Source organism: Uranotaenia lowii, chromosome 2, assembly GCF_029784155.1.
Source record: "Uranotaenia lowii strain MFRU-FL chromosome 2, ASM2978415v1, whole genome shotgun sequence".
In the NCBI taxonomy this organism is placed as follows: domain Eukaryota; kingdom Metazoa; phylum Arthropoda; class Insecta; order Diptera; family Culicidae; genus Uranotaenia; species Uranotaenia lowii.
In genome coordinates this window covers 78812280-78836397 of record NC_073692.1, presented here as the reverse complement: position 1 = coordinate 78836397, position 24118 = coordinate 78812280, and the positions used below count along the sequence as shown (strand labels likewise).

The following is a 24118-nucleotide window of genomic DNA, read 5'->3' as shown; positions in this document are numbered from 1 at the left end:
GTTTCTGCAACGTTATGACAAATGAAGAGTTGCATGAGAAACTTAAAAGATTCTGGGAAGTTGAGGAACTCCAACCATCAGAAGCAGTCTCTGAGGAAGCATTAGCCGAAACTCATTTTTGTGACACGGTCGAAAGAACAGCTGATGGTACATATATAACTAGACTACCGTTTCGAAAGGGAGCTACATTGGGCAATTCTTTAAATCTTGCTCACCAAAGATTTCTTGCTATGGAATATCGCTTACTCAAGAATCCCACATTGTATGATGACTACAAAGCGTTTATGGCCGAATATTTATCCATGGGCCATATGATAAAAATCGGAACTATCGATACAGTGGTTGACGGTCCAGACCAGTACTTCCTTCCCCACCACCCTGTCCTCCGACCATCTAGTAGCACCACCAAATTACGTGTCGTTTTCAATGCGTCCTCAAAAACTTCGAACGGTCAGTCCCTGAATGATAATCTTTTGGTCGGCCCAACCATTCAACAGAATTCGGCAGATATTATTTTGAGGTTTCGAAAACATCGAGTCGCTATGTCAGCTGATATTTCAAAAATGTACCGAATGATAAAGATGCACCAAGATGATCAACGGTTTCAAAAAATTCTGTGGCGATCGAGTCCTGATAGTGAAATATCTGTGTATCAGTTGACAACCCTCACGTACGGCACGGCCTGTGCTCCCTTCAGCGCTACTAGATGTCTTCTACAACTCTGCCAAGACGAGAAAGATCGTTTTCCTTATGCTGCGGCTCGTGGTACTACTGACTTCTACATGGACGATGCATTGACCGGTGCGGACAGCACAGACGAAGCAAGGACTCTGCAAACTGAACTAATCGAAATGTGTTGTTCCGGAGGGATGGTTCTGCATAAATGGTGCTCCAACGACATCAAAATCCTGGATGCTGTTCCCAGCGAAAATCAAGAACAAAAGGTAATTTTCTCGAACGACAAATCAACAAAGACACTTGGGCTAACCTGGCAGCCTAACACTGATCTCTTTGTCCTTGATTTCTCATCCATCGAATTCAAGACTTGCGGATGTACGAAGCGTGAAATTCTGTCAGACGTGGCAAAGCTGTACGACCCGATCGGACTCATCGGTCCTGTGATTCTGACAGCCAAGTTGATTGTTCAGGAGGCATGGAAAAGCGGATATGGCTGGGACGACGTTGTAGACGAAGGGTTGAAAAACAAGTGGCTAAAATTTCGCTCTCAAATCCAACAAGTAGACCAAATCAAAGTCCCAAGGTGTGTGCTCCCTAACAACCAATTGAAGTCCATTGAACTACATGGCTTCTCCGACGCTTCGAAATCGGGCTACGGAGCCTGCGCGTACGTAAGATCGGTCGATTGCGAAGATAAAGTGTCGGTTCAGCTCCTTTGCTCAAAATCGCGTATAGCTCCAATTCGTAAAACAGAGGAGGAACAGTTATCTATTCCAAGACTCGAGTTATGCGGCGCTCATGTTTTAGCTCAAATCATTGAAAATGTGAAACGATCTTTTGAAATTACCTTTGACCAAATAATTCTTTGGAGTGATTCCATGGTAGTATTAACTTGGATCCAAACACCATCTACTAAGCTCAAAACATATGTTTCTAACCGAGTAGATTACATCCAAAAAACGACCAGTCCAGCTTTGTGGCGGCACATTGGCACGAAGGAGAACCCAGCCGATGCCCTGTCACGAGGACTCATGCCGAACGAGATTGTCGACTTCGATAAATGGTGGCACGGGCCGTGCTTCCTGCAGAACATCGAGGCTACATGGTTATCTGACGACAAGCCAAACATCGAAATCGAGGACATCCCAGAACTGAAGGCATTGGTGAGCGTGGTCAACGAGCGGTTCAGCATCTTCGAAAATATTGGCAGCTTCGAATCGATGCTACGCACGATGGTCCAGATGCTGCGATTCATCAGAAAAAAGCCGAAACAACCCTGCACATTTCGGACGAATGTGTATCACGTGCTGGAACTCAACGATGCTTTGGTGAAATTGGTGAAGCTAGTTCAAGAAGAAGTTTTCTCTGACGTCATCGAAAAACTTCGCAACGGCAAGTCAATTCCCCGAGACAGTCATTTGCTAACTCTCGGACCATATCTCGACGACGACGGTGTGATGCGAGTTCGTGGACGACTTCAAAAGGCGCAGATTCCCGAGGACATGAAAAACCAAATGATCCTCCCGGCAGACCATCCGTTTACAGTAGCATTGATACGGTCGTATCACACCAAGTACCTCCACGCAGGACCTCGTCTTACCATCGAAGCTCTACGCCAAAAGTTCTGGATTGTACGAGGACAAAACATAGTGAAGAAAGTGATTCGCCAATGTACCAAGTGCTTCAGACGAAACCCGAAAATTTTGAGTCAACCTGTTGGCGAGCTTCCTGTTTGTCGAGTCGAGCAAAATTATCCTTTCTACAACACCGGAGTAGACTTCGCAGGGCCTGTGAGTTTACAGCAACGAAACAGACGATCGACGGTCACGTACAAGGGCTACATCGCTGTGTTTATTTGCATGGCGACTCGGGCGATCCATTTGGAGCTGGTCGGGGACCTGACATCCGAGGCGTTTATTGGGGCTCTCCAAAGATTTGTCGGACGACGAGGTAATTGTGCTCATATATATTCAGATAACGGTCGGAATTTTTTAGGGGCGAAGCGAATCCTCGCAGAGCTGCGAAAGTTGTTTTGCGACGAACAGCACCAACAATCCCTGGTCAACTACTGCAGCGAAGAGGGCATCTCTTGGCACTTCCAGCCACCTTATTCTCCTAATTTTGGTGGCAGCTGGGAGTCTGGTGTAAAATCTATGAAAACGCACCTACGAGCAGTGTTAGGCAACGCAGTGCTAACCTACGAAGAGATGTCGACGGTGCTAGCGCGGATCGAGGGGGCCCTCAACTCGCGCCCATTGTGTCCTCAATCAACCGATCCGGGTGACTTGACCGTTCTCACCCCGGGTCATTTCCTGATCTTCCGACCATTGAAGGACCTACCAGAGCCCGATTTCCAGAAGACGAAGACATCCCTGATGAAAAGGTGGCAACACGTGTCGAGACTGGTTCGACACTTCTGGCAGCGATGGCATATCAACTACTTGACCCAATTGCAGAACCGAACCAAACTTGATCAAGCGAAGAACATCGAACCTGGACAGGTAGTTGTGGTGCGCGACGAGAATCTTCCACCCCAAAGGTGGATCCTTGGCCGAATAGTCGAAACCTTCCCAGGACCGGACGGTATAGTACGAGTCGCTGACATCCGGACCCAAGACGGCATAATTCGACGATCGATTTCGAGATTGTGTATGTTGCCAATCCAGAACAATTTGGTGACACTACACACAACCATCAAGACTGGGTCCCAGAACGTTTGATTTTTTGGAAGGTTGCCTCCTTCCACCCTGGGGAGTATGTTGAGGCATTTACGGACGACCAAATTATAGCGAACCGAAATCATCACTTGACAGCGGTACCGTGCGTATCGAACCAACAACACCAACACATACGCACCCGCGTATGGAATGACGACGAAGAAGGTAGATAAAGCCGGGTCCCGGCAACTGCGCAGTTAGTTCACTTTCGACAATCGAGAAATAAACGGCGGACGAATCCAAAAATTAAGTTTGCGCGTTTGATTTCTTTTCGGTCCAGAAATACCCGAACAGTGGGGAATCATGGGCCACTTTTTTTCGTTATTCCATAACTTCTTTATTATAAAAGATAAAATTAAAATAAAAAATGGTATGGTTTTCTACATTTTCAAGGTATCATAAGGTATTTTTAAAATTTGTTGATAAGTTATTTTCCCCAAATTCTGAGTGTTTGAAAAAAAGCTATATTTTTTGGATTTTGAAAAATGGTGGGGAATCGTGGGCCACCAAATTCAAATTGACCAAATAACATGCAAAGTTTATGAGTTGACCCAAAACTGTGATTTCCTAACTCATTTCGTTATTTAAAAGCAATTTCAGATGATGAAATAAAAAAGAGAGCTGTGTATGATCGCATAGATTCCAAAACCTGGCTCGCGAACGTTTTGGCAAAATTTCTTATATGGGATGGACAAAATATTTTTCATAACTCTTCATTCGGCATAAGAAAACTTTTCAGATAGGTTAAACGTATTTTAAGTTCTGAATGTGTATAAAAACATAAAAATATAGGTGGTTCAAGATGTGTGGCCCACGATTCCCCACAAGCTATGATTTGCAAATTGATTGCGTTTGTGTAACTTACTGATATTTCATCAAAAATTCCTTTTCCACGTGAAAGATCATGACAAAACTAAGATCATAACCATATGAGCATATTTTTGTTATGCACTTTAGGTTCACCATCGATTAAATTAGCGGGTGTTTTTTTAATTATGTAAGTAAATTTTTCTAACTTTTTTTAGTTTGATAAATATATGAAGCATATGATGCGTATTTCAGTCAACAACATATAGGAATATATACTCACGCAAAGCGTCGACGATGACAGTTGGTTTGAGATTTTTATCTCAACACACATCTGAGATATTAAATGTGGCCCACGTTTCCCCATGGCCCACGATACCCCACTCTCCCCTACATAAAATATGCGGGACATCCTAATGAATTTTTTGTGTTAAGGTTCTTTGCAAGGTTTAATCGGAAGTTCTAAAACCAAAACTATAAATAAATGATGAACGAGTAAATATATAATGTTGAATAATCTGTAGTTTTTTTTAACTTAGCTCAAAACTTCATACTGTCTTTAATTCAACTGCCCACCTTCATACAAATAAATTTTTATTCTTAAACTTTTATGGTTATATCTATTGAATTTGAGGCCCTCAGAGCCAAAGGGGTATGTGCAGAATAGTTAAATTTGTGTTTTTATTGCCAAACAGTGTTTGAAATTTCCAACTGTTTTTGTTTTTTTTGAAATTTATAAAATTTTGTTTACATTCTTTAACGTTCGGAAGGAAAATACAATATTTCAAATTATGTTTGGAAAAAGACCAAACACAACAACTTAGAATCGTGTTTTATCAAAATAACTTTTTATGAACCTATACCCCTTCGGCTCTAAGGGCCTCTTTTGTTTCTGTTCATCTGATATTTCTTCGTTATTAAGAGCACTTTTGACACATCGAGATTTGGAAATTTTCCTTGAAGTTTTAATTTTGACTTTTAATGATTTTCAATATACTGTGGAACCTGCATAAGCAAGTGCTGGATAAGCGTGAAACCTCTATAAATGAGAGAACTCGTCAGATTCAGCGATTTTTATGCCACAAAACCTCTATAAGTGAGAGTTTAAAAAAACTCAATTTGGCGATATATGGTCGTAAGTTTAAATATCTGGTTGGCCACAGCCATAGCCTCGTAACTGGCCCAGTTTTTGACCTCATCAGTGATGCCATATGGTATGCCATAAATATAATTAACTTTGCCTTGGATTACTTGAAAACTTCCAGAATCCCTTGAATGTTTCACTCTATCTATTTGTTTAGAGGTGTTGAGATAAAATTTAAGAGAAAAGATAAAATAGTTTTGAGTTAACGAAAGTGTTGTGCACAATTATGTAGAATTTTTAAATGTATTTTATGTGAGTTATGCTTCTCTGCGAAAAAACAAGATATCTAGCTTTTGGCCCGCAATTTGTTAAAAAAAAACAAAATAATGCAATTTCAAAACATCTGGATGAATTATCTATGAATAAATCGTGACTGGTGATAACACATATTTTAAAATGAAATTAATTTCTAAAGCATCAATAAAATTCTGTCAAATCATTCCATTTGGCACCACTCGGGACATTCAAAATCAAATCATGATCATCTCAGTGGTGATTTTCGAAGGGACGTATTTCACAATATTACTTTGAGAAAGTTGCATGTGCGCCCTTTTCAAAAATTGATCACTTGCATTGATGGTTTGAGGTTAGGGCTGAGGCCTCTTTTAAGGTGCCGAAATGTCAATATATCCTTAAAAACGAGAGTTTTTTTTCCTGCCTATACTGAGGAAATCATGGAACCGAACATTTGCTTACTGGTGTTTTGGTACAAAACTGATTTCTGATACCAAACTGAAAACTTTATACCAAGAGAAAAAGACGTCGTAGTACCAAAACATTAGTGTTGTACGTTTACGGATAATCAAACAGTTCCTTTTTTACACCACTTTAAGCAGCGAGAATAACAATCTTGGCATGCCATTTACATGCGTTTATTCTTTTTCATGGTTTTATTATTTAATTTTTTTTGAAAAAAAAAACATAAATCTAGGAAAGGTAGTTTGAAATAAGTCGTTCAAATGAACAAGTTAAACTGCTATGCACTCGATGTGCATATTAAAAAAAAATGGATCTTGCATATTTAAGGGCGATTTTTTATCTTTAGCAGAAAAGATTACTGAATTTGTTTGAGTTTCTTTTTTTTAAATATTTGTCATCACTTAAGGCATTAATGTGCTCTTTTATTTAAATTGCCTGGATGATTTCAGCACGTATCCGGGCCGGACATGTCCGAGCTGTTTTATCTAAAAATCTGGACAAAATCCAAGCATTTGATTTTAAAATTTTCGACCGAATAACCGTGCAATATCCGGGCAAACTTGGTCAAAACCCAACAATAGTGAAGAAAACAAACTAGAAAAAAAAATCACCACAACTTGTCAGCAGATTTTAAATCGTACGTTAGGCTTTCGAAAAACCTTTAATTTAATAGAACTTGCCCAAAAATTTCGTTTTGAGCCCAAAAATTAAAAAAAAATTAGAACAAAATTTGTTTCTGTTTGATTTGGCAACTAAAGTGTATAAAACCGGGCCAATCCAGACTTTTTCAATAAAAACCAGGCAACCGGTCCGAACCATACTTTTATCCTATTTTGTATCAAATATTCGGATATACCCGGATTATTTTACTTTAATACGTCGTTCAGTTAAAATATTTTAAATTATTTCCTGAGAAGAAATATTCATTGGATTTAAGAAACCTCTGTAAGGAAAACGATTATCCAGAACCTCTATTATAAAAAAACCTGGATAAGTGGAGAAACCTCGAAAAAAGTACCGTCCCCTGGACTGTTGCTTATCCAGATTCGAATGTTTTTATACATGAAAATGAAAATAAACTGTGTTTTTTTCAATAATCATTAACAGTGGAAAACGAGTTCTTTGTTCACACCTTCTTAGAAATTGTGGTTCTAGACTTAGGATACCATTTGTACGTATTGTTTTCTGAGTATTTGCCGTTTTTTTTTAGTAAGAAAACTCTAAGACAGAAAATTTCAAAATGACACGAACTTACTTACTTACTTAATGATCCCGCGCCGATCTTCCGGTGCATAGGGCCGTGGTAAAAGACCTCCACTGTTGACGATCCGGAGCCAGAGCCTTCACCTGGTCTCAGTCAAAATTCTCGTCGACAGTTCGGATTTCAGCGGCTAGGCTTCGCCGCCACGAGTTTCTGCGTATGCCTCTTCTTCGATGACCTTCTGAATTCCATTCAAGTGCCTCTCATGACACGAACCGGTTTTGAAAATTCGATGATTTAATTTGAATTTACTCCTTTGCACTTTTTCAAGAAATGACGTGAATGAACTCTTATTGCCGAATTTTGAAAAAGACTGGACAAGAGCACCTGTGCCCGTGGTCCAAACAGACGGTTTAGACCCAAATTCCGACCAAAGCAACCGCATCCGTGGTACCTGTTTCAACTCAACTTTTTTTAGAACCGATATAAAGATTGCTTCAAATTGAAATGATCTGTTACACAAAGATTTAAAAAAATAAACAATTTTAGATTTTTGTATTTTTTCCAAATTGGTTACTTTATGACATGAAACGAAGTGTTGAGAATTTTAAGATCATAATGGTTTTTATTTTTCATGGATTTTATGGCTTGTAGAATTCGTAGTTCCTATAAGACTCTTATACATCGTGAAGAATCGTTTCTGTTACGGTAGAATCGTTACTGACAAAATATGTTTGTTATGGTTACAGTCAATATGAAATTATCTCATCGGCTATATTGGTGAATTTTTTAATTATTGAAAAATATTGAAGAAATGAAAAAAATATAGACGTATAGAAGATTCGAATAAGATGAAATAATTTCATAAAAAATAATTTACGATTAGAAGCTCTACGTTTGAAAATAACTGTCAATGTTGCATGAAAATGGTAGTTAGTTCTGCAAAAAAATATTTAATAACGATTATTTTTTTTACAGAACTTTCTAAAAAGTAATAATTGTTTTTTAATTTGCAATCTAATATGATTTGGAGGCCTCCCACAACCACTTTTATTTAAATCCAAAAAACTATTATATTTTTAAAACTGCCAAAAATTGGTGAAAAAAAAATCTTTGAAAGAAAATTAATCATGTCGTTGAAAGGTACAATAGAAAATTGAATACCTAAACCTTAAAGATGATTCCAATTAAAGTGGTTTCAACTTGCACTAATAACTTTCATTTTTGCTAATGTTTAATATATGATAAATAAAAATCAGTTGTTAATATTAAAACAATTGATTTACTAATAAGTGAATTCTGTTTAAAAAAAAAATCATTCATTTTATGCCATGTTCATTCAACTGCTATCTTAATAGCTCCCAATGCTTCTTGATAATGATGATCGTTTTTCACAAAATGCTGCACAGTTAAAAAATAAACAAAACACTGACATAAATACTGAAAGTTCACTCAAGTCACTCGATGCTCGCTCAGTAGTCCTAACTAAAAGGCTCATTAGCATAACATGTCCCTATCAGTCAGCTGGAAAAATATTTTCTCATCTCATTTGTCCACGCGTTGTTGCATTGGATTGCATTGCGTGTCACCACAACAAACAAAACGAACGAACGATGGCGCGACAAACTTCAAAAAACCGCACCGTCAACATATCGCGTCAAGAAACGGGACGCCGGACTCAATCATCTGAACAAACTAGGACCACTACTCGACTCTTAGCTCACCATTCCAACTTGAGACAGCATTTTTGTGTAAAATAATTGAACATTCATTTTAATTGAAGCTAAGTGAGGAGAGACCGCGTTGATCGAGCGCGAAGAGCCCATGTGACGCGTGTATAATTTATGACCATTCTCATTTGGCAGACCTTTCACGGTTTTCCAGTCAGCAGCCAGCCAGCAGTGTGCTGGGCTTAATGGTGCTGCAATGCAATAATAATGGTGCGGATTTCTTCAGCCAGCCTCCTTCCTCTCCCTTTAGGAGATGGAAAGGGAAAGAAGGGGAAGAGGCAGCATAAATCCAGCACAGCTCGTCACAAATAAGTGATCTATTGCTTTCGGGCGCAGTTTCTGTTACCTCCTGATGCCAGTTAGTCTTCGACTTGGCAGCTAAAGAGAGGGGAGGCAGGAGAGATAGGGTAATTTATGGAGATATTATATAAAATTCCCATAAAAAGATTTCCTCATCACTTCTCGGACGACTACCAGGAGGGATCCAACCGATTCGGGACGCGTCGTTAAGACTGATGCTGCTGCTGCTGCTGGTGACAATCTTGAGAGAACGAATATCTTGGGCAGATTGTCACAGGAAAAGGATGATGACCGAATATGATGCTGTCGATGGTTGTTAGCCAGCGAAATGAACGTGTCCATTTAGTAAAAATTAGAAAAGCTAAGAAAATATAACTCTGTTAGAGAAAACATATAACCGGGATCAGTGCTTCGATGTTACGGAGGTAAATTAAAAGCATAAGATAGAACAGCTGATTGCAGCACAATTCGCTAGATGGCCGGAGTACGCTGGAGTATCGCAGATGCACCACTTTTTCATGCAATAAAATTGTTTGATAAAGGAGTATTCACGATAATTATTTATTAAAATATTTATTGAAGAATAAAGTTGATAAATATTGGAAGCTGTTTAAGATTCCTCTACTTCGAAAATATCTTGCAAACAGAAACAAAATTCGTAATCCGTTTTCTACAAAAGATGCGCATAATCATTGTCTAAACATGGGTGGCCAATCCATGGCCCGCGAAGCTCTTTTTGAAAAAGTCATGTTCTAAGAATTCATTGGTTTTCTTGGTCTGCGTATATCATTTAAAAATATATACATATTTGAATCTTCTCTTACTAAAATCAAAACAAACATCTGAAAATCTCTTTGAAGTGATAGAAGCCAAAGGGGTAAAAGTGTATAAAAACTAATTTCCAGAAAACATGCTTTTAAATTGTTGTGTTTGGCCGTTTTCTATACATTTTCAAACATTTGCAATTTTCTTTCGGACGTAAAAGTATGCGAATATAATTTTAAAAATCAAAAAAATTCAACATGGAAAATCGTTTGACATTATTAACTCAAAATAGTTCATTTTTGCACTTATACCCTTTTGGTTCTGCGGGCCTCATATAATTTTACAAAAAAGGCTAACGTCACTGTATAAAAACAATTACATTTACAATTTTTAAATTATCAAAATTGTACGGTATTTTACACATCATTCGAGCGGACTCTAATTTTAATATTGAGGAGTTTGGATAGCCCCAGATTTACTTAGATCGTATCAAATTCGTTTAAAAATTGTAAAAAAATACTAAAGCATATAACCATTATAATTCAAATTATATACAAAAACTTCAACCATTCGTGACATGAATTCTATAACAACAACTTCGTTCATCCATCCAAATTTAATAACTTCTGCAAATTATGTAAAATATCGAAAGTTTGATCTGTAATTTTTTTCCAATTTGTTGTTGTTTGCTAAGCTCCAATGAAAAAGAATAAATTCATGAAATTAAACCAAATCCAAATATTGTTTTATAGGCATCTTTCTTTGTTTTTATAAACATCAATAACAGAAAAAACTAGACCGAATTTACTATTGGGTAGTAACATTCAACGAGAACCGATTTGGTACTGACAAATCTATCAGAAAAATGATTTTTAAGCAAAATTTTGACTTGGAAAAGGAGTAATGATTGAATCAAAGCAATCGAAAAATTCCCTTCAATTCAACCACGAGGAATCTTTCAGTAGAAATATTCAACCAAGTAGACTCACAACCACAACACATAGTAGAGTGCAATGATTAAAAAAGACTCAAATTCGAATTTATCCTGTTCATAGGAGGCCTTCCAAATTCACTTGTCAAATCGAGATAATGAAATACAGTGAGCGAAATAAGAATAGCACCACTATGTGTTTTGCTTGTTAAAATATGAATGATTGAAAATTACGAAAATTTTCTTCCACAAATTGTTTTGAATTGCTTAACAGATAAATCAAACACAAGTTTACTTTTTTTGGACGTAGCAATTGGCGTTGAGGACCAAAAATGTGAAAAAGGGGTGCGAAATAAGAATAGAACCACCTGAGTTTTTCTCACGAAAACAAGATTATTTTAAAAACTTACTGTGTAAAAGTGAATAATAATGCTTCTACGAGTTATGTGAATAGATAACTGCATTTTAGGAGTTTTCCAGAATTCCAAAGGATTTCAAAGGTTTTAAAATGGGGGTTTTATGAGATGCTCCTCTAGCGTTAAGGAAATAAATATTTGAGCTGTAATTCTTTATCAAATTACTAACTTTCTTCATTAAAATGACGTGAAATAATGAAACAAACAATCGGGATTAATTCTTAATCAGAAAAAAATGGTTGGAAATCAAAAACTTTGATTTTGTTCAGTAAACCACACTTTTTTTCCAGTTTCAAGTCGTAGATGGCAGCACTATCTTGCAGTTAAAACCAAATTTAGTCTCAATATTGATTTTTCAGGTTTGTTTAGGCCCATATTCATCATTTTGAGGTATTTTCCCGTTACAGTTTTGTCGAAGTTCATGCTGCAGAAAGCTTTTCCGGATTTGCAAAAGAATCACCAGCACAAAAATGTACAACCGCCAAAATTCCTGCTCATCTCAACTTCCAATCCAATTGCAAATCATACCAATAATACTGCTAGCCGTCTGGTCTATCAAACTGCATTCTAAAGTATAACTTTCTTCTGATAATCGGTTCAAAAAATTCACTTTTAGTTACCTTGATGGAATTCTATTTTTTTGGATTTAGTGATCTTAGAATTTCCAAAGCGTTCACACGGTACATGAATTTATTTCTTGACCAAAATCGCCAAACTATCCCTAATTAAACCCGGATATTCGAAAATAGGTATGAATTTGGTTAAATGGCAAGATAGTGCTGCCATCTATGACTTAAAACTAGAGAAATAGTGTTTGATTATTAAAAAACATCAGTATCTTTGAATTCCAACCTGCTTTTTGGATTCAAATTCAGCCTCAAATCTATGTTTCATCATTTTGCATGATACTTATGAATGTTAATGAAGAAATCAATCAGTTTGATAAAGTTTTATAGCTCATATATCTAATTCCTTAACGCTAGAGGAGCATATCTTAAAACCCCCATTTTAAAACCTTTCAAAACCTTTGGAATTCCGGAAAACTCCTAAAATGCAGTTATCTATTCAAATAACTCGTAGAAGCATTATTATTCACTTTTCCACAGTAAATTTTTTAAACAAATCTAGTTTTTGTTGGAAAAACTCAAGTGGTTCTATTCTTATTTCGCACCCCTTTTCCACATTTTTGGTCCTCAACGCCAATTGCTACGTCCAAAAAAGTAAACTTATGTTTGATTTATCCGTTAAGCAATTCAGAACAATCTGTGGAAGAAAATTTTCGTAATTTTCAATCATTCATATTTTAACAAGCAAAACACATAGTGGTGCTATTCTTATTTCGCTCACTGTATTTGGAAAGAGTTGGATTGAATTGAGGTTGAGGTCCGTACTTTGAAAAATCAATATTATTTATGATGTAACTAGAGTTCGTTGAGAAAATTTTTCTTTTTAATGTTAAAAGCTTGTGAAGGCTTTTTTTTCTCAACAATACCATTCTGCTGTCTGTAATCTATTAAATTTTTCTAAGGAAAATGGTGAACTAGAAAACTATCTAAAATCGGCGGCCTTTTTTTGAATTTGGAGACCATAAAATAGACTTTGTGTCCATTGAAAACCAATGAGATTTTAAATGCCTTGAAAAGATTGACATAAGTTGGGAGGCATAATTCATTTCGTATTGCTTAATATTCAAACTTTTTTTTTCAAATGGAGGAAAATTTATAAAAATATGCAAGTAACAAAAACGACTAATTAAGATGAATCTATAAAAAGGTTATCAGAATTTTTTCAGCGCGTATCAAGGCCGGAAAAATGCGGACTATTTTTATCTTAAAAACTGGCAAAATCCGGGCATTTCATTTTAAAATTGTCGACCAAAACTCCAGCCAATATATGTGAATAGAAAATCAATAGCAAAAAATGTCAATCAAAAGTTATCAGCAGATTTAAAATCGTATTTAAGGCTTCCGAAAAACCTTTCGTGATTATATTTATAAAACTCACTAAAAAATTCTCATTTTAGATGCATAAATACAAAACTTTTTCAAAACAATGTGATTTTTTGTTGTTCGGTTTGGCAAAAAAGGTGAATAAATCCGAGCATTTTTTTAATGAAATCCGGCCAATCGAATTGAATCGGACTTTTTCCAAATTTTGGGAGCAACCTGGCAAGCTTAAGCTTTGCTCGATGTGACCTAACAAATGTTTTATAGCGTTTTCAAAAATATAATATTGTTTTTTTCGAATACTCAATCTTGCAGAGCAAATTGTTCTGATGAAGTATCCCCCTGAAAAGAGCTAACAAAAAATGTGTTTGTAGGACCACCTTAACCTGAAGAGATGAATATTTACATTTTTTTTACAGTATTGTAGAGCAATGTAGATGTCCACCCAATCAACCAAAAGTCCCATATCTACTTGAACGCGTGCCTAAGAAGTTCGAATTTCGCTGAACAAAGGTTCCAAAGGGAATTGGTACCGAGTTTTCTTGAATGCGAGGATGAAAGTTACTAAATATTCCTCAAATAGCCTTTTTGTGACACGTGAATCGCATCACTCAGTGTTAAAGTTTCAAATAGAGCCTCAAATTGCCTTTTATGGACTTGAATTTCCAAAACGTTCCTTAAATAGCCTTTTTGTGACATATCAATCGCATCCCTTCAGTATAAAAGTTACAAATTGGGGGTCAAATAGCCTTACATGGACTTCAAGTTCCAAAAAGTTCCTTAAATCCTTAAATCTACCTAGATGAAACTCTTTGTTGGAGTCGTCACACAGAATATCTAGAGAAAAAAGTTTCTCCTCTTTGTGGTATCCTATGGAAATTGAGAAATTTTGTGCCTCAACATGTTTTATTGAAATTTTACTTTGCGTTTATTCACTCTCATATTAACTATCTTATTATGATATGGGGAAGAGCTTCCTTGTCAAATTTACAAAAACTTCAAACTCTCCAGAATAGATGCTTAAAAAATATTTATAGACTACCGTTGCTCTTTCCTACCCAACAGCTCTACACTTTAAGAGCCCATAACATTCTTCCATTAAAAGATCTTTGCGATTTACAAACTGTAATATATGTCTACGACAATTTACCCACACAAGTTTCAGTAATCAAAACATCCATTTTACAACGGGATTGCGTACTCATAACACTCGCCAGTCAGATTTTTTACAACGAAGCCGATCCGTGACATCCTTAGGTCAAAAAAGAATATCATTTATTGGTCCAACTAAGTACAATGCCTTGCCTAATGAAATAAAAACCATCAACAACCGTTCCACGTTCAAAATCAAAGTAATACAGCTATTAAAAGAAAAATTGAGTCGTTAAAAACCGTTCGATCAGTGACCAGTTTTCTTCTTTTATAATTAATTTTTTGTGAATTTTTGTAGCAATTTAGTTTCTTTGTGTGTTTTTTTTTTTTTTTTTATTAATTATTTAAATTATAATGTCTTATTTGATTAAATGTTTGCTTAGTAGTATTAATATCAAATAGTGGATCTCTTTAAAGAAAATCTGTTTTCCTTTGAGATCCATGTAGTATTTAATTTAGTATTATCATTACATTTCCTCGCACTAAATTTAAACATTTCAGTTCTCAGCATGAGTAAAATTTTGCCCGCGTTTTTTATTATTTTTTGTTGCTGCCAGACATGCTGAGAACAGTAGCGTCCATTACCAGGGGGCTCTAATGAGCTTTTTGGTGTGGGGGAGTGTGGTGGGCCGCTACAAAAACAAAAAAAAAATAGCCTTTTTGTGACATATGAATCGACTCCCTTCAGTATAAATGTTACAAATTGGGTCTGAAATAGCCTTCCATGAACTTCCAGTTCCAAAAAGTTACTCCAAAAGTTAGCCTTGCGTCTGCGCTGCTGGCAGTTGGCTGCCCTTGCAGGTATTCTAGGGAAGCATATTATCACTAAGAAATTTAGCTGCTGGTATCGCAACAACTAGGCGTGACCTCGTGGTAGCGTGTTTGGTTACCATCTCGAGAATTGCGGTTCAAATCTGGTATCAGGACTAATTTTTTTCATTAGGTTGGTTGATTGCCCGAGTAAGCAAATAATTCAAATGTGTAACAGAACTGGAGAGCGTGCCGGCGTGTGTCAAAAATAAAGCAATTAAGTCAGATGAATTGTGGTGATGAGAGGAATTAAGATGGATGCCAAGAAACCGGCAGCACCACATGGGCTTGGTGGTGAGCGAAGAGAGACAGGAGAGAGTAGATTTTTTTTGTTTTTGCTGATTAATCGATGATTTGTGAGCTGAACAGAAGGCCGTTCAAATATGTAATGAAACTTCAAAATTTCAATAAGAACTTAAATTTTGAGCTGAATAAAACGAACTTCAGCACATTGATTATGCTGATTAAGCTGTGTTTGACCTTTTTAACGAGACTTTTGGTTGCTTGGGATCTTATCACATTTAAAAAGTAATTTTTATATCTCAGAAACTTTATGTAGAACCACTCTAAAATTATAAAATTAGAAATGACAACCTTCAGTTGTTATAAAAGTTAAGGGAAGGATGCAAATAATTGTTTCCCGCTAAATTTATTTTCTTAACCACTATGCATTGGCGATGTGGAATGCGTTCTTCTGAGCCACTCCTGCGGATATGTAATCCGAAATGTTTAAGTGTTGATTATGAAAGAAATTCTGAAAAACACGAGAATCGAATCAGTTTCAGTCAATATTTTAGCCTGCATTTCGGGTTCAATAACTTAAGGTGGAACATTGAAACCAAACGATTTAAACTCCTTTTAGAAATAATTATTCCTAGCTTGAGCTGCATTGACTTAACTATACTATACTATACTATACTATACTATACTATACTATACTATACTATACTATTCTATACTATACTATACTATACTATACTATACCAGGGCCGTAGGAAGAACCGACTCATGGGGGGGGGGGGGGGGGGTTTGGTGACTGATTTTACCTGTGATTTATTGCCCAAAAATTCACGAATACAAAAAAAATTAAAACAAATTATGTTTGTAGCTTTATGATCATTCATTTTTAAGTACTTTGACATTAAAGTTTTCGTGTCGAATTGAAATTTTAGAAAATTGATCCTAGTTCTAAAAGGTGAGCTAAGTTCGCTTTCATCGATGGTTAATATCTTTGAATTTGCTGAAGAGTCTGGTGGATCAAACTAACTTAATGTGGGCATAACATAAGCTTTTTAGGAGAGTCTTCCTCTTCTTAAAAATAAAACTTATTCTATACTCAAATCAAACAAGAGCAATCTTTCAAACTATTTTGCAAATTCAAAGATTTAAACCTTGGATGAAAATTCTGATAAAAATCATCAGATTTTTGGATCAAATTTTGTTGATGCAAACTTAATCCAAATTAATGATTTTAGTATGAAATTTGGCTAAGAAAAACTGGTTTCTGATACATAAAATTCCGAATTTTGGTGACTTTTATGAGTTGATAATGTTAAACAATACACTGGGAAAATATAGATTTTTTTCAGATTAATGAGGTGTAGATAATTCTTTAACAGCAAATATTTTTCATAACGAATCAATTCCATAATGGAAATCTTGTGGATGATTTTCAAAATAAAATTTAGGGTTTTTCAGATGAAACAATGATTTGAAATTATACCTTTTACTTGTGATTTTCAATTGAATTGTGTTTACAAACTAATTTAGTTTAAGAATTCGAAATCTGGAAATTTCATTAACAAGCAATCTTAACACATTAAGGACCACGAAGAAATCTACGAAGAGAAACACCGAAATTCGGCATTCTATATCACAGAAACCCCTGGACTACATTTTACAAATTTAGCATTTTTAATTTACGTCAAATGTTGTGTTCAATTGTGTCGAATCAAATCAAACACTCAGATTCAGTCCATTCAAGTTATACTTCGAAGTGTAGCACACTGTTGGCAAGCGAAAAACGAGATATCTCGTATTTGGTCCGCAATGTGTTCAGTCCAAGATCTATTGAATTCCTCAACAATTTAAGTTAATTGTAAAATTTATTTACAAGTTAAACCTCTTTCTGAATTTTGAATCTGAATTTTGAAATTGAATTCAAAAATCGAGCTTTGAACCTGTATCCGAATTTCCATACGATTCTGAAACTTAAAAAAAACGATTTCCGAATCAAAATTTTATGAGTCAAGTTTTAGAGTCTTTAAATTCTGTAGTTCAGGATAAATCTAAATTCCGTATTAAAATTATTAATTTTTATTCTGTATTGTGAATCAGAATTAAAATATGAATTTACAATGGTCTGAATCTGATTTTCCATTTTGGAGCTTTGAATTTTTGAATTTTGTGTAAGAATTAAGATAAACAACTTCGAATTTGAATATAAAACAAAATTTATCTTTTTACATATTTGGAAAACTGTTAACTAAATATTAAAAATGCATATGATCTCGAAAAACATCCGAAAAGAATTCTGAACTGGATACAGAATCCGAAATACAAAAAAAAACAATTTTTTATATGGGAATTAAGGAATAAGAACCTCCGAAATGGGTTTAATTGAATTCAAAACTTGAATTTCGACGATCAAATGAGAAAATTTTGAAAAAGTGTAGCAGAATTTTGGACTTGGAATGGACTTTTGAGGTTTTGGCATTAGTTTATAGTCTCAATTGTTACTCTTGATTAACCTTGCTCTATTATCATAATTTGATTCTGAATTTAAATTTTTGAGTGTAGAGTAGAATACTTCGCTTGCTGTTTTGGATCCTCATGGGGGAGGTTTAACCCCAAACCCCCCCCCCCCCCCCCCGTTCCTACGGCCATGTACTATACTATACTATTCTATACTATACTATTCTTTACTATACTATACTATACTATACTATACTATACTATACTATACTATACTATACTATACTATACTATACTATACTATACTATACTATACTATACTATACTATACTATACTATACTATACTATACTATAATATACTATACTATACTATGTTTACTAGAATATCAATTTTTCAATTCGCTTGAGGGCAGTTTATTTAGATTGAAAGAAAATTTATATTACATACATTTGGGAGTTTGGACGGTCAACAACCCTGTGACCAATGTTGTCTAAATCACAGGGGAATATTTAATTTCACGGAATTTTTAGCGAAATAAATTCCAGAATTCTTTTATCTTTGTATACAATAAATTCCGATGTAATTTAAGACATAAAAAATTGTGTAGCATTTGTTTTAAAATTAATTATAAAACAAACTGCTCATGTTTGAAATGATTTTTAATAAAGTTCTCAGAATCACCATCAACAAACAAAAATAGATTATGTTTCTTTCAAAAACACAAGTTTCGTCGCTTAATAATAACTAATTAAGTTACAAATAGGTTGCTCAATGTGTAAATCGGATTTTGAATACACGAGTGTCACTCAGAGAATCATGTACAGACATGTGCTTTAAGGTGATATCAAGCATCGGCAGGATATAAAATATTGTTGTTTTGATGTAATACCACGTATAATTTACATTTAGCATTTTATTTGGTTTATGATTTCTTGTTTAAGTAATATAGAGTTGTAAAGATGAAAAATTAATTAGTTCAACCAGAATAAGCCGTATATGACCGTTGTAAAAATAAAAATATAGAAAAAAACAAAAATGATTTTAAATTTACTTACCAGATTGCCAGACAAAACATCTAAAAGTCCCAAATTTAATAAAAGGAAGTCTTGGAAGTTACATATTGGCTGAAAAGTGTGTTCAATTGTTTTCATGAAGGTCGGGGTTCGATTCCGAAGCCGGGCAAGTTTTTTTTAGAAGTATGTGAGATGGAGGAAAGAAACAATCGACCAGCAAATTGAGCAAATACGGAATTTAGATTTATCCTGAACTACAGAATTTAAAGACTCTAAAACTTGACTCATAAAATTTTGATTCGGAAATCGTTTTTTTTAAGTTTCAGAATCGTATGGAAATTCGGATACAGGTTCAAAGCTCGATTTTTGAATTCAATTTCAAAATTCAGATTCAAAATTCAGAAAGAGGTTTAACTTGTAAATAAATTTTACAATTAACTTAAATTGTTGAGGAATTCAATAGATCTTGGACTGAACACATTGCGGACCAAATACGAGACAAAACGCAATTGCGGCATCATGGTGGCACCATATAGGTGGACATAGTAAATAAACAAGATATTGATGATTGGGTGAGGCAGACAGGTGGAAGGTGGGAGAGAATTTATTGCGTATTAAAGGATTTTTTGGGAGCTGAATTAAAAGGCCATTGGAAGCTAAATAGAAAGTCACTTTTAACTATTAAGGAAAATAATAATATCAATAAGAACTTAAATTTTGAGCTGCATTGAACGAACTTCAAATTTTAAAGCAAATTTCATCAAAATACACATAATATTTTCTTAAGGAAACCTTAATACACATTTTAATCGGTTAATGTGATTAGATAACCAAAAAAAATTCTTGAAGCGTTTTTATTAATAATTTTCATTGACAGGATAAAAATTTTGATTTTAAATGCCCGGATTTTGCCAGGTCTTAAGATAAATTCCCTGAATTAGCCCGGTCCCTCTGTATCTTAAAATTTTTTTTTTTAAATTAACTTTTTATTGAAATCAGGTTTTATTTCTATTAATGATGTTACAAAAAAAATGTGTTTTATATTCTTCCCAAAAGTTTTTGTTTCTAGGACGCTTCAAAGATGTTATATAATATTTTATTAGAAAATTCAAAAATAAACTTGATATTAATTTAGGATTTTTGGAGGAAAATAAATGGATTTCTAATGAGGTTTTTTAAATTTGAAACTATCTTTGATGATTTTAATTTTAATTTTCTTGTGCTTTAATTCAAAATTCTCATTATCTCAAAATAATCACAGAGACGATGATTTGTTTTGATTCATACTTTGTTGTTCGAAAATTATATTTTTTTCTATGGTCAAATTTGATAACATTGAAAATAAGCTTCAACAAGCCCTTCACAATTCCCGTACAGCTTCATCGAGGCGAAGATCCGACACACGAAAACCCCTCGAAGCACTGGGACTGGGATGCCTCGTTTGCCAATCATATCTGGAAGCTGTATGTCTCTGAGACAGACCAATGCCAATTTGAGTAAGACATCTTGCCATCTCGCCAGCCAGGGCGCGGGGATGTGTACCCATCGGGGGGCATCGGGGGGCCAAGCAAAACCCGGAGACGACTCCGTGACAGCTGTAAATCATTCAATCTTGTATTGAGCGACGGCCATTTGTGTCAACCGGCGATGGAACTGGAACTTGGAAGGAAAAGCAAGTGAAACCCGACATTTGCGTTCACAGCCAACCGGAGTGGGTTAATGGGGAAGACTACTGCTTGAAATTGTACGAATTTGTTTCAATCATCTCGGTGGGAGCAGTTATTTTTCGCCGGATGGCAAATTGGGGCGCGTCATCACTCAATGCCCGGCGGGGTTGAATGGAATGTGAAGATGGATTGGTCTTGTTTTTAGTACAATGTATATTTTAGTGTTTTTAACATATCGCCTGCCAGTCCAAAGCGCTATAGTTTTTTGAATCTGGTGCTACTGTTTCATTTTAAAAATAGCAGTTTTGTTGTGAAAAACAAATCTGCCTTACGATTTTTTACTAGAAGTTTTATAATTAATAAGGAAACTTAATTTTTCACCATTTTTTCGGATTATATAAAACTCTTGAAATGATAAACAAATTTTTGAACTCTTTGTTTTGACGGTTTCAATTGCAAACATTTGAATTCTTTATGATCAAAAAGAGATGAGGCTTTTTGAGACAAAGGGTTTTTAGTACATTTTTCGTTTGGTTCTGAAAACTTTATATGGCTTCGTTGAAAATTTCCGTGATAACTTAATTCAGAGCACAACGAGTTTTTTTTTTGTAGAATATCGGAGAAGATATCTTCCAAAAAAACTTCCAGTTATAGTACCCACCCACATATCTGCATTCACTCTATTAAAAAAATCAATATTATTTATTCACCATCATATCATTTTCTTAGAAGAAAATTTTTTGATGCTCCATATATCTTCCTTTTTTCTGATTCCTGGTTCAAAACTCATGTTGCAACTTTCCACCGCCCAGTAGGTGTCACTTTTGTCAGATCATCAAAAGCCCATGAATGGCAGAAACACGGTGTGAGTCCACTACAGTCTATATTCATGACTGGCTGGCTGGCTGGTTTTTGTTCAGCCTTGCCAGATCAAGTGTCCAGTCCACTGTCCCCGCGCCGTATCGCAAATCTCTCGTGACTAGGCCTCGACTTGTAGGTATAAACAACAACCTGTGAAACGACATCAGAAAGGCATCACCGTGTGCAAACATTATGAGCGTTTGCTTCTTTCGTTGGTTTTTTTTCTGCAAACCTTCGATAGATCCAGCAGGGAATCCATCGTCATCGCGTCTCCTTGCCCCCGTTAGAGGTTGTTTTTTTTATGTTTCTCTCTCACGATGTCCTATGCATCGGTGCTCGAGTTTCCGCATTTTTTGTCACCCGACGCGAGCCTTCGCCCTCGCCTTCCAGTTTGAATGTTGCGGTTTTGAATCGGTATGTCAACCGTTTACCCCTGCTTCTGCGTCTTCTTGGTCTGACTTGGCGACCAGGAGCAAGACCCTCTGCAGCTCAGCTGGGGCTACGCTTTTCAGTGAGCGCAAACAAGTGCACCCACTTTAGAGGCACGGGCTGTTTTTTGGACCAGTTCCTGGAAAGTAGCGACTCCTACTCAACTCTGCCTGGTTGAATCGGGAACAGGAACGTATCAAGGTGAAGCCTCAAGAAAGTTGGATACTGTAATTTTTTTTTTTACTGAGCATAACTTTACATGGGAAAAATTGTATTAAGGGATCATTAATACGTAATTCAAGGAATATTTTGAGCATAAGTCGAATATTTCAACCCATCAACTCAGCAATTCACCTTCTGGTAATATAAATTCTTGAAACTTACGCAATGCTCATCTGCTTTCATTAGATATTGTTATATTTTTGAATATTTACCTAAATATTCAAATAAATATTCATCCGTTCCACCGAATAGTATAAAAGTAAGTTTTCAGTATTCGGTACAGCTCAGACATGTGAGTAAATATGCGCACAATATGAGAAAATTATCACAAATTTGGGTAAAACATTATTGATGCTTTATTCAGTTTGATGAGGTGTTTGGATGAACAGTCAGATTTTCCCTATTGACCAGGAGAGCTGATGATGATTCCATGCTCTTCGATGTGACGCAACCCAAGTAACACTTATATTCCAGTTTGAGTTTGAAGTTTTTTTTAAACCTACTAGTTTATAAACGATTTAATATTCGATTTATTATTTCAAAAAGCATTAATTTAAAACTATTTTACAACTAATCTCCAGAACATCTTTAGGCGTATTCTCTGTCCAACTTAATTATATTCATAACAATAATTAATATAATTCGATAGGTTTCTTTTGAAATCGCAGGTTTCCGAGGCGGAATAGGGTAAATCTTTATTCAGTTTCGTTAGTCGAGTCTCTATAATAGTAATCATTACATAAGCGATAGCTATTTGTAACTTTCAACTCATCATATTCCCTAACCGGGAAAGTACCCACTTTCAATGAGTAAAATGAGATAACTACTCAATATTTCTGGCAACACTGTTGTGATATCACGAACCTACCATCGATTGTGAATTTGCGCAAAAAGACCATAACCAAAACCAACTGTACTGGTTCTTTGACGGCAGTTGCTGCAGATTTTCTGCTGCTGGATCGGACCGATCCTCAACGATTGTCTCCGGAGGATCCGATGCCGGAAGAAACCGTGAGTCTTAACACCTTCCCTCAATTCGCAAATTGAGAATGTTGATCAGCTTTGCATACCTCGCCCTTGGTAACGCCCTTTGTGAACTGGTCCTTTGAGGCTGGTGCTCGGTGGAGATGTGTCGCGAAGATAGCTGACTGCTTCTTATGATGTCCCTGATGAACGCAAAGTTAACGTCCAGATTCTTCATCCGCTGATGGGTTCGCGCTTCTTCCAGATAATAAATTCAAAGGATGTTGTCCATTACTAACGTTAAAGGAGCACTAACCATACACAATTCACTTAGCAAATCTTCCAATCAGGCAAATTCTTATTATAATTTTCATAAGATGCGTCTTCTGAACAGACCGGCGAAACAATCGAGGAGGTAGAAGACCTTGCAACGGTGTCCGTAGAAAGGGTTGGCATCTGGATGGAGGGAGTTAAGCTTCAGATAGCTCACCATAAAACTGAAGTTCTGCTCGTGACCAATAAAAGAGTTGTGTCGCACATGGAGATTACTGTTGGAGGGCACACGACATCTTCGAAACAGCAGCTGAAATACCTTGGAGTAATGGTCGACCATCGCTTAAGTTTTGGTGCGCATGTCAAATACTGTTGCGAAAGTGCATCGAAAGTCATAGATTCATTGGCCTGGATTATGCCGAACTGCCATGGTCCAAAGAGTAGCAAGAGACGTCTCCTTGCGAGCGTATCACTGTCGAAACTACGATACGGAGGAGCGGCCTGGAGCTCCGCGATAGAGGTAAAGCGCAACAGATCCAAATTAGGCGTCATACACAAATTACGTAACGCATGTAGGGAGGGGAAGGGAGGTTGAATCTGCGTTACTTTCTGTTACATAGGGGGGAGGGGGGGGGGGGGTTACTTGGTTCAGTTACGTAACAAATTAATTCTTATTTAATTTTTGGCATTTCGGCGAG

At 36.0% G+C, this 24118-nt stretch overlaps 1 protein-coding gene across 1 annotated transcript; it reads left to right on the top strand.

Annotated features, from left to right (window-relative positions):
- Nucleotides 1-230: 230 nt before the first annotated feature.
- On the top strand, nt 231-23231 carry LOC129741587 (uncharacterized). The gene is made up of 5 exons (XM_055733324.1): nt 231-944; nt 1044-1422; nt 1624-2628; nt 2695-3392; nt 23079-23231. The coding sequence occupies exons 1-5, from the start codon at nt 231-233 to the stop codon at nt 23229-23231; spliced, it is 2949 nt and encodes a 982-aa protein (XP_055589299.1).
- Nucleotides 23232-24118: the final 887 nt, after the last annotated feature.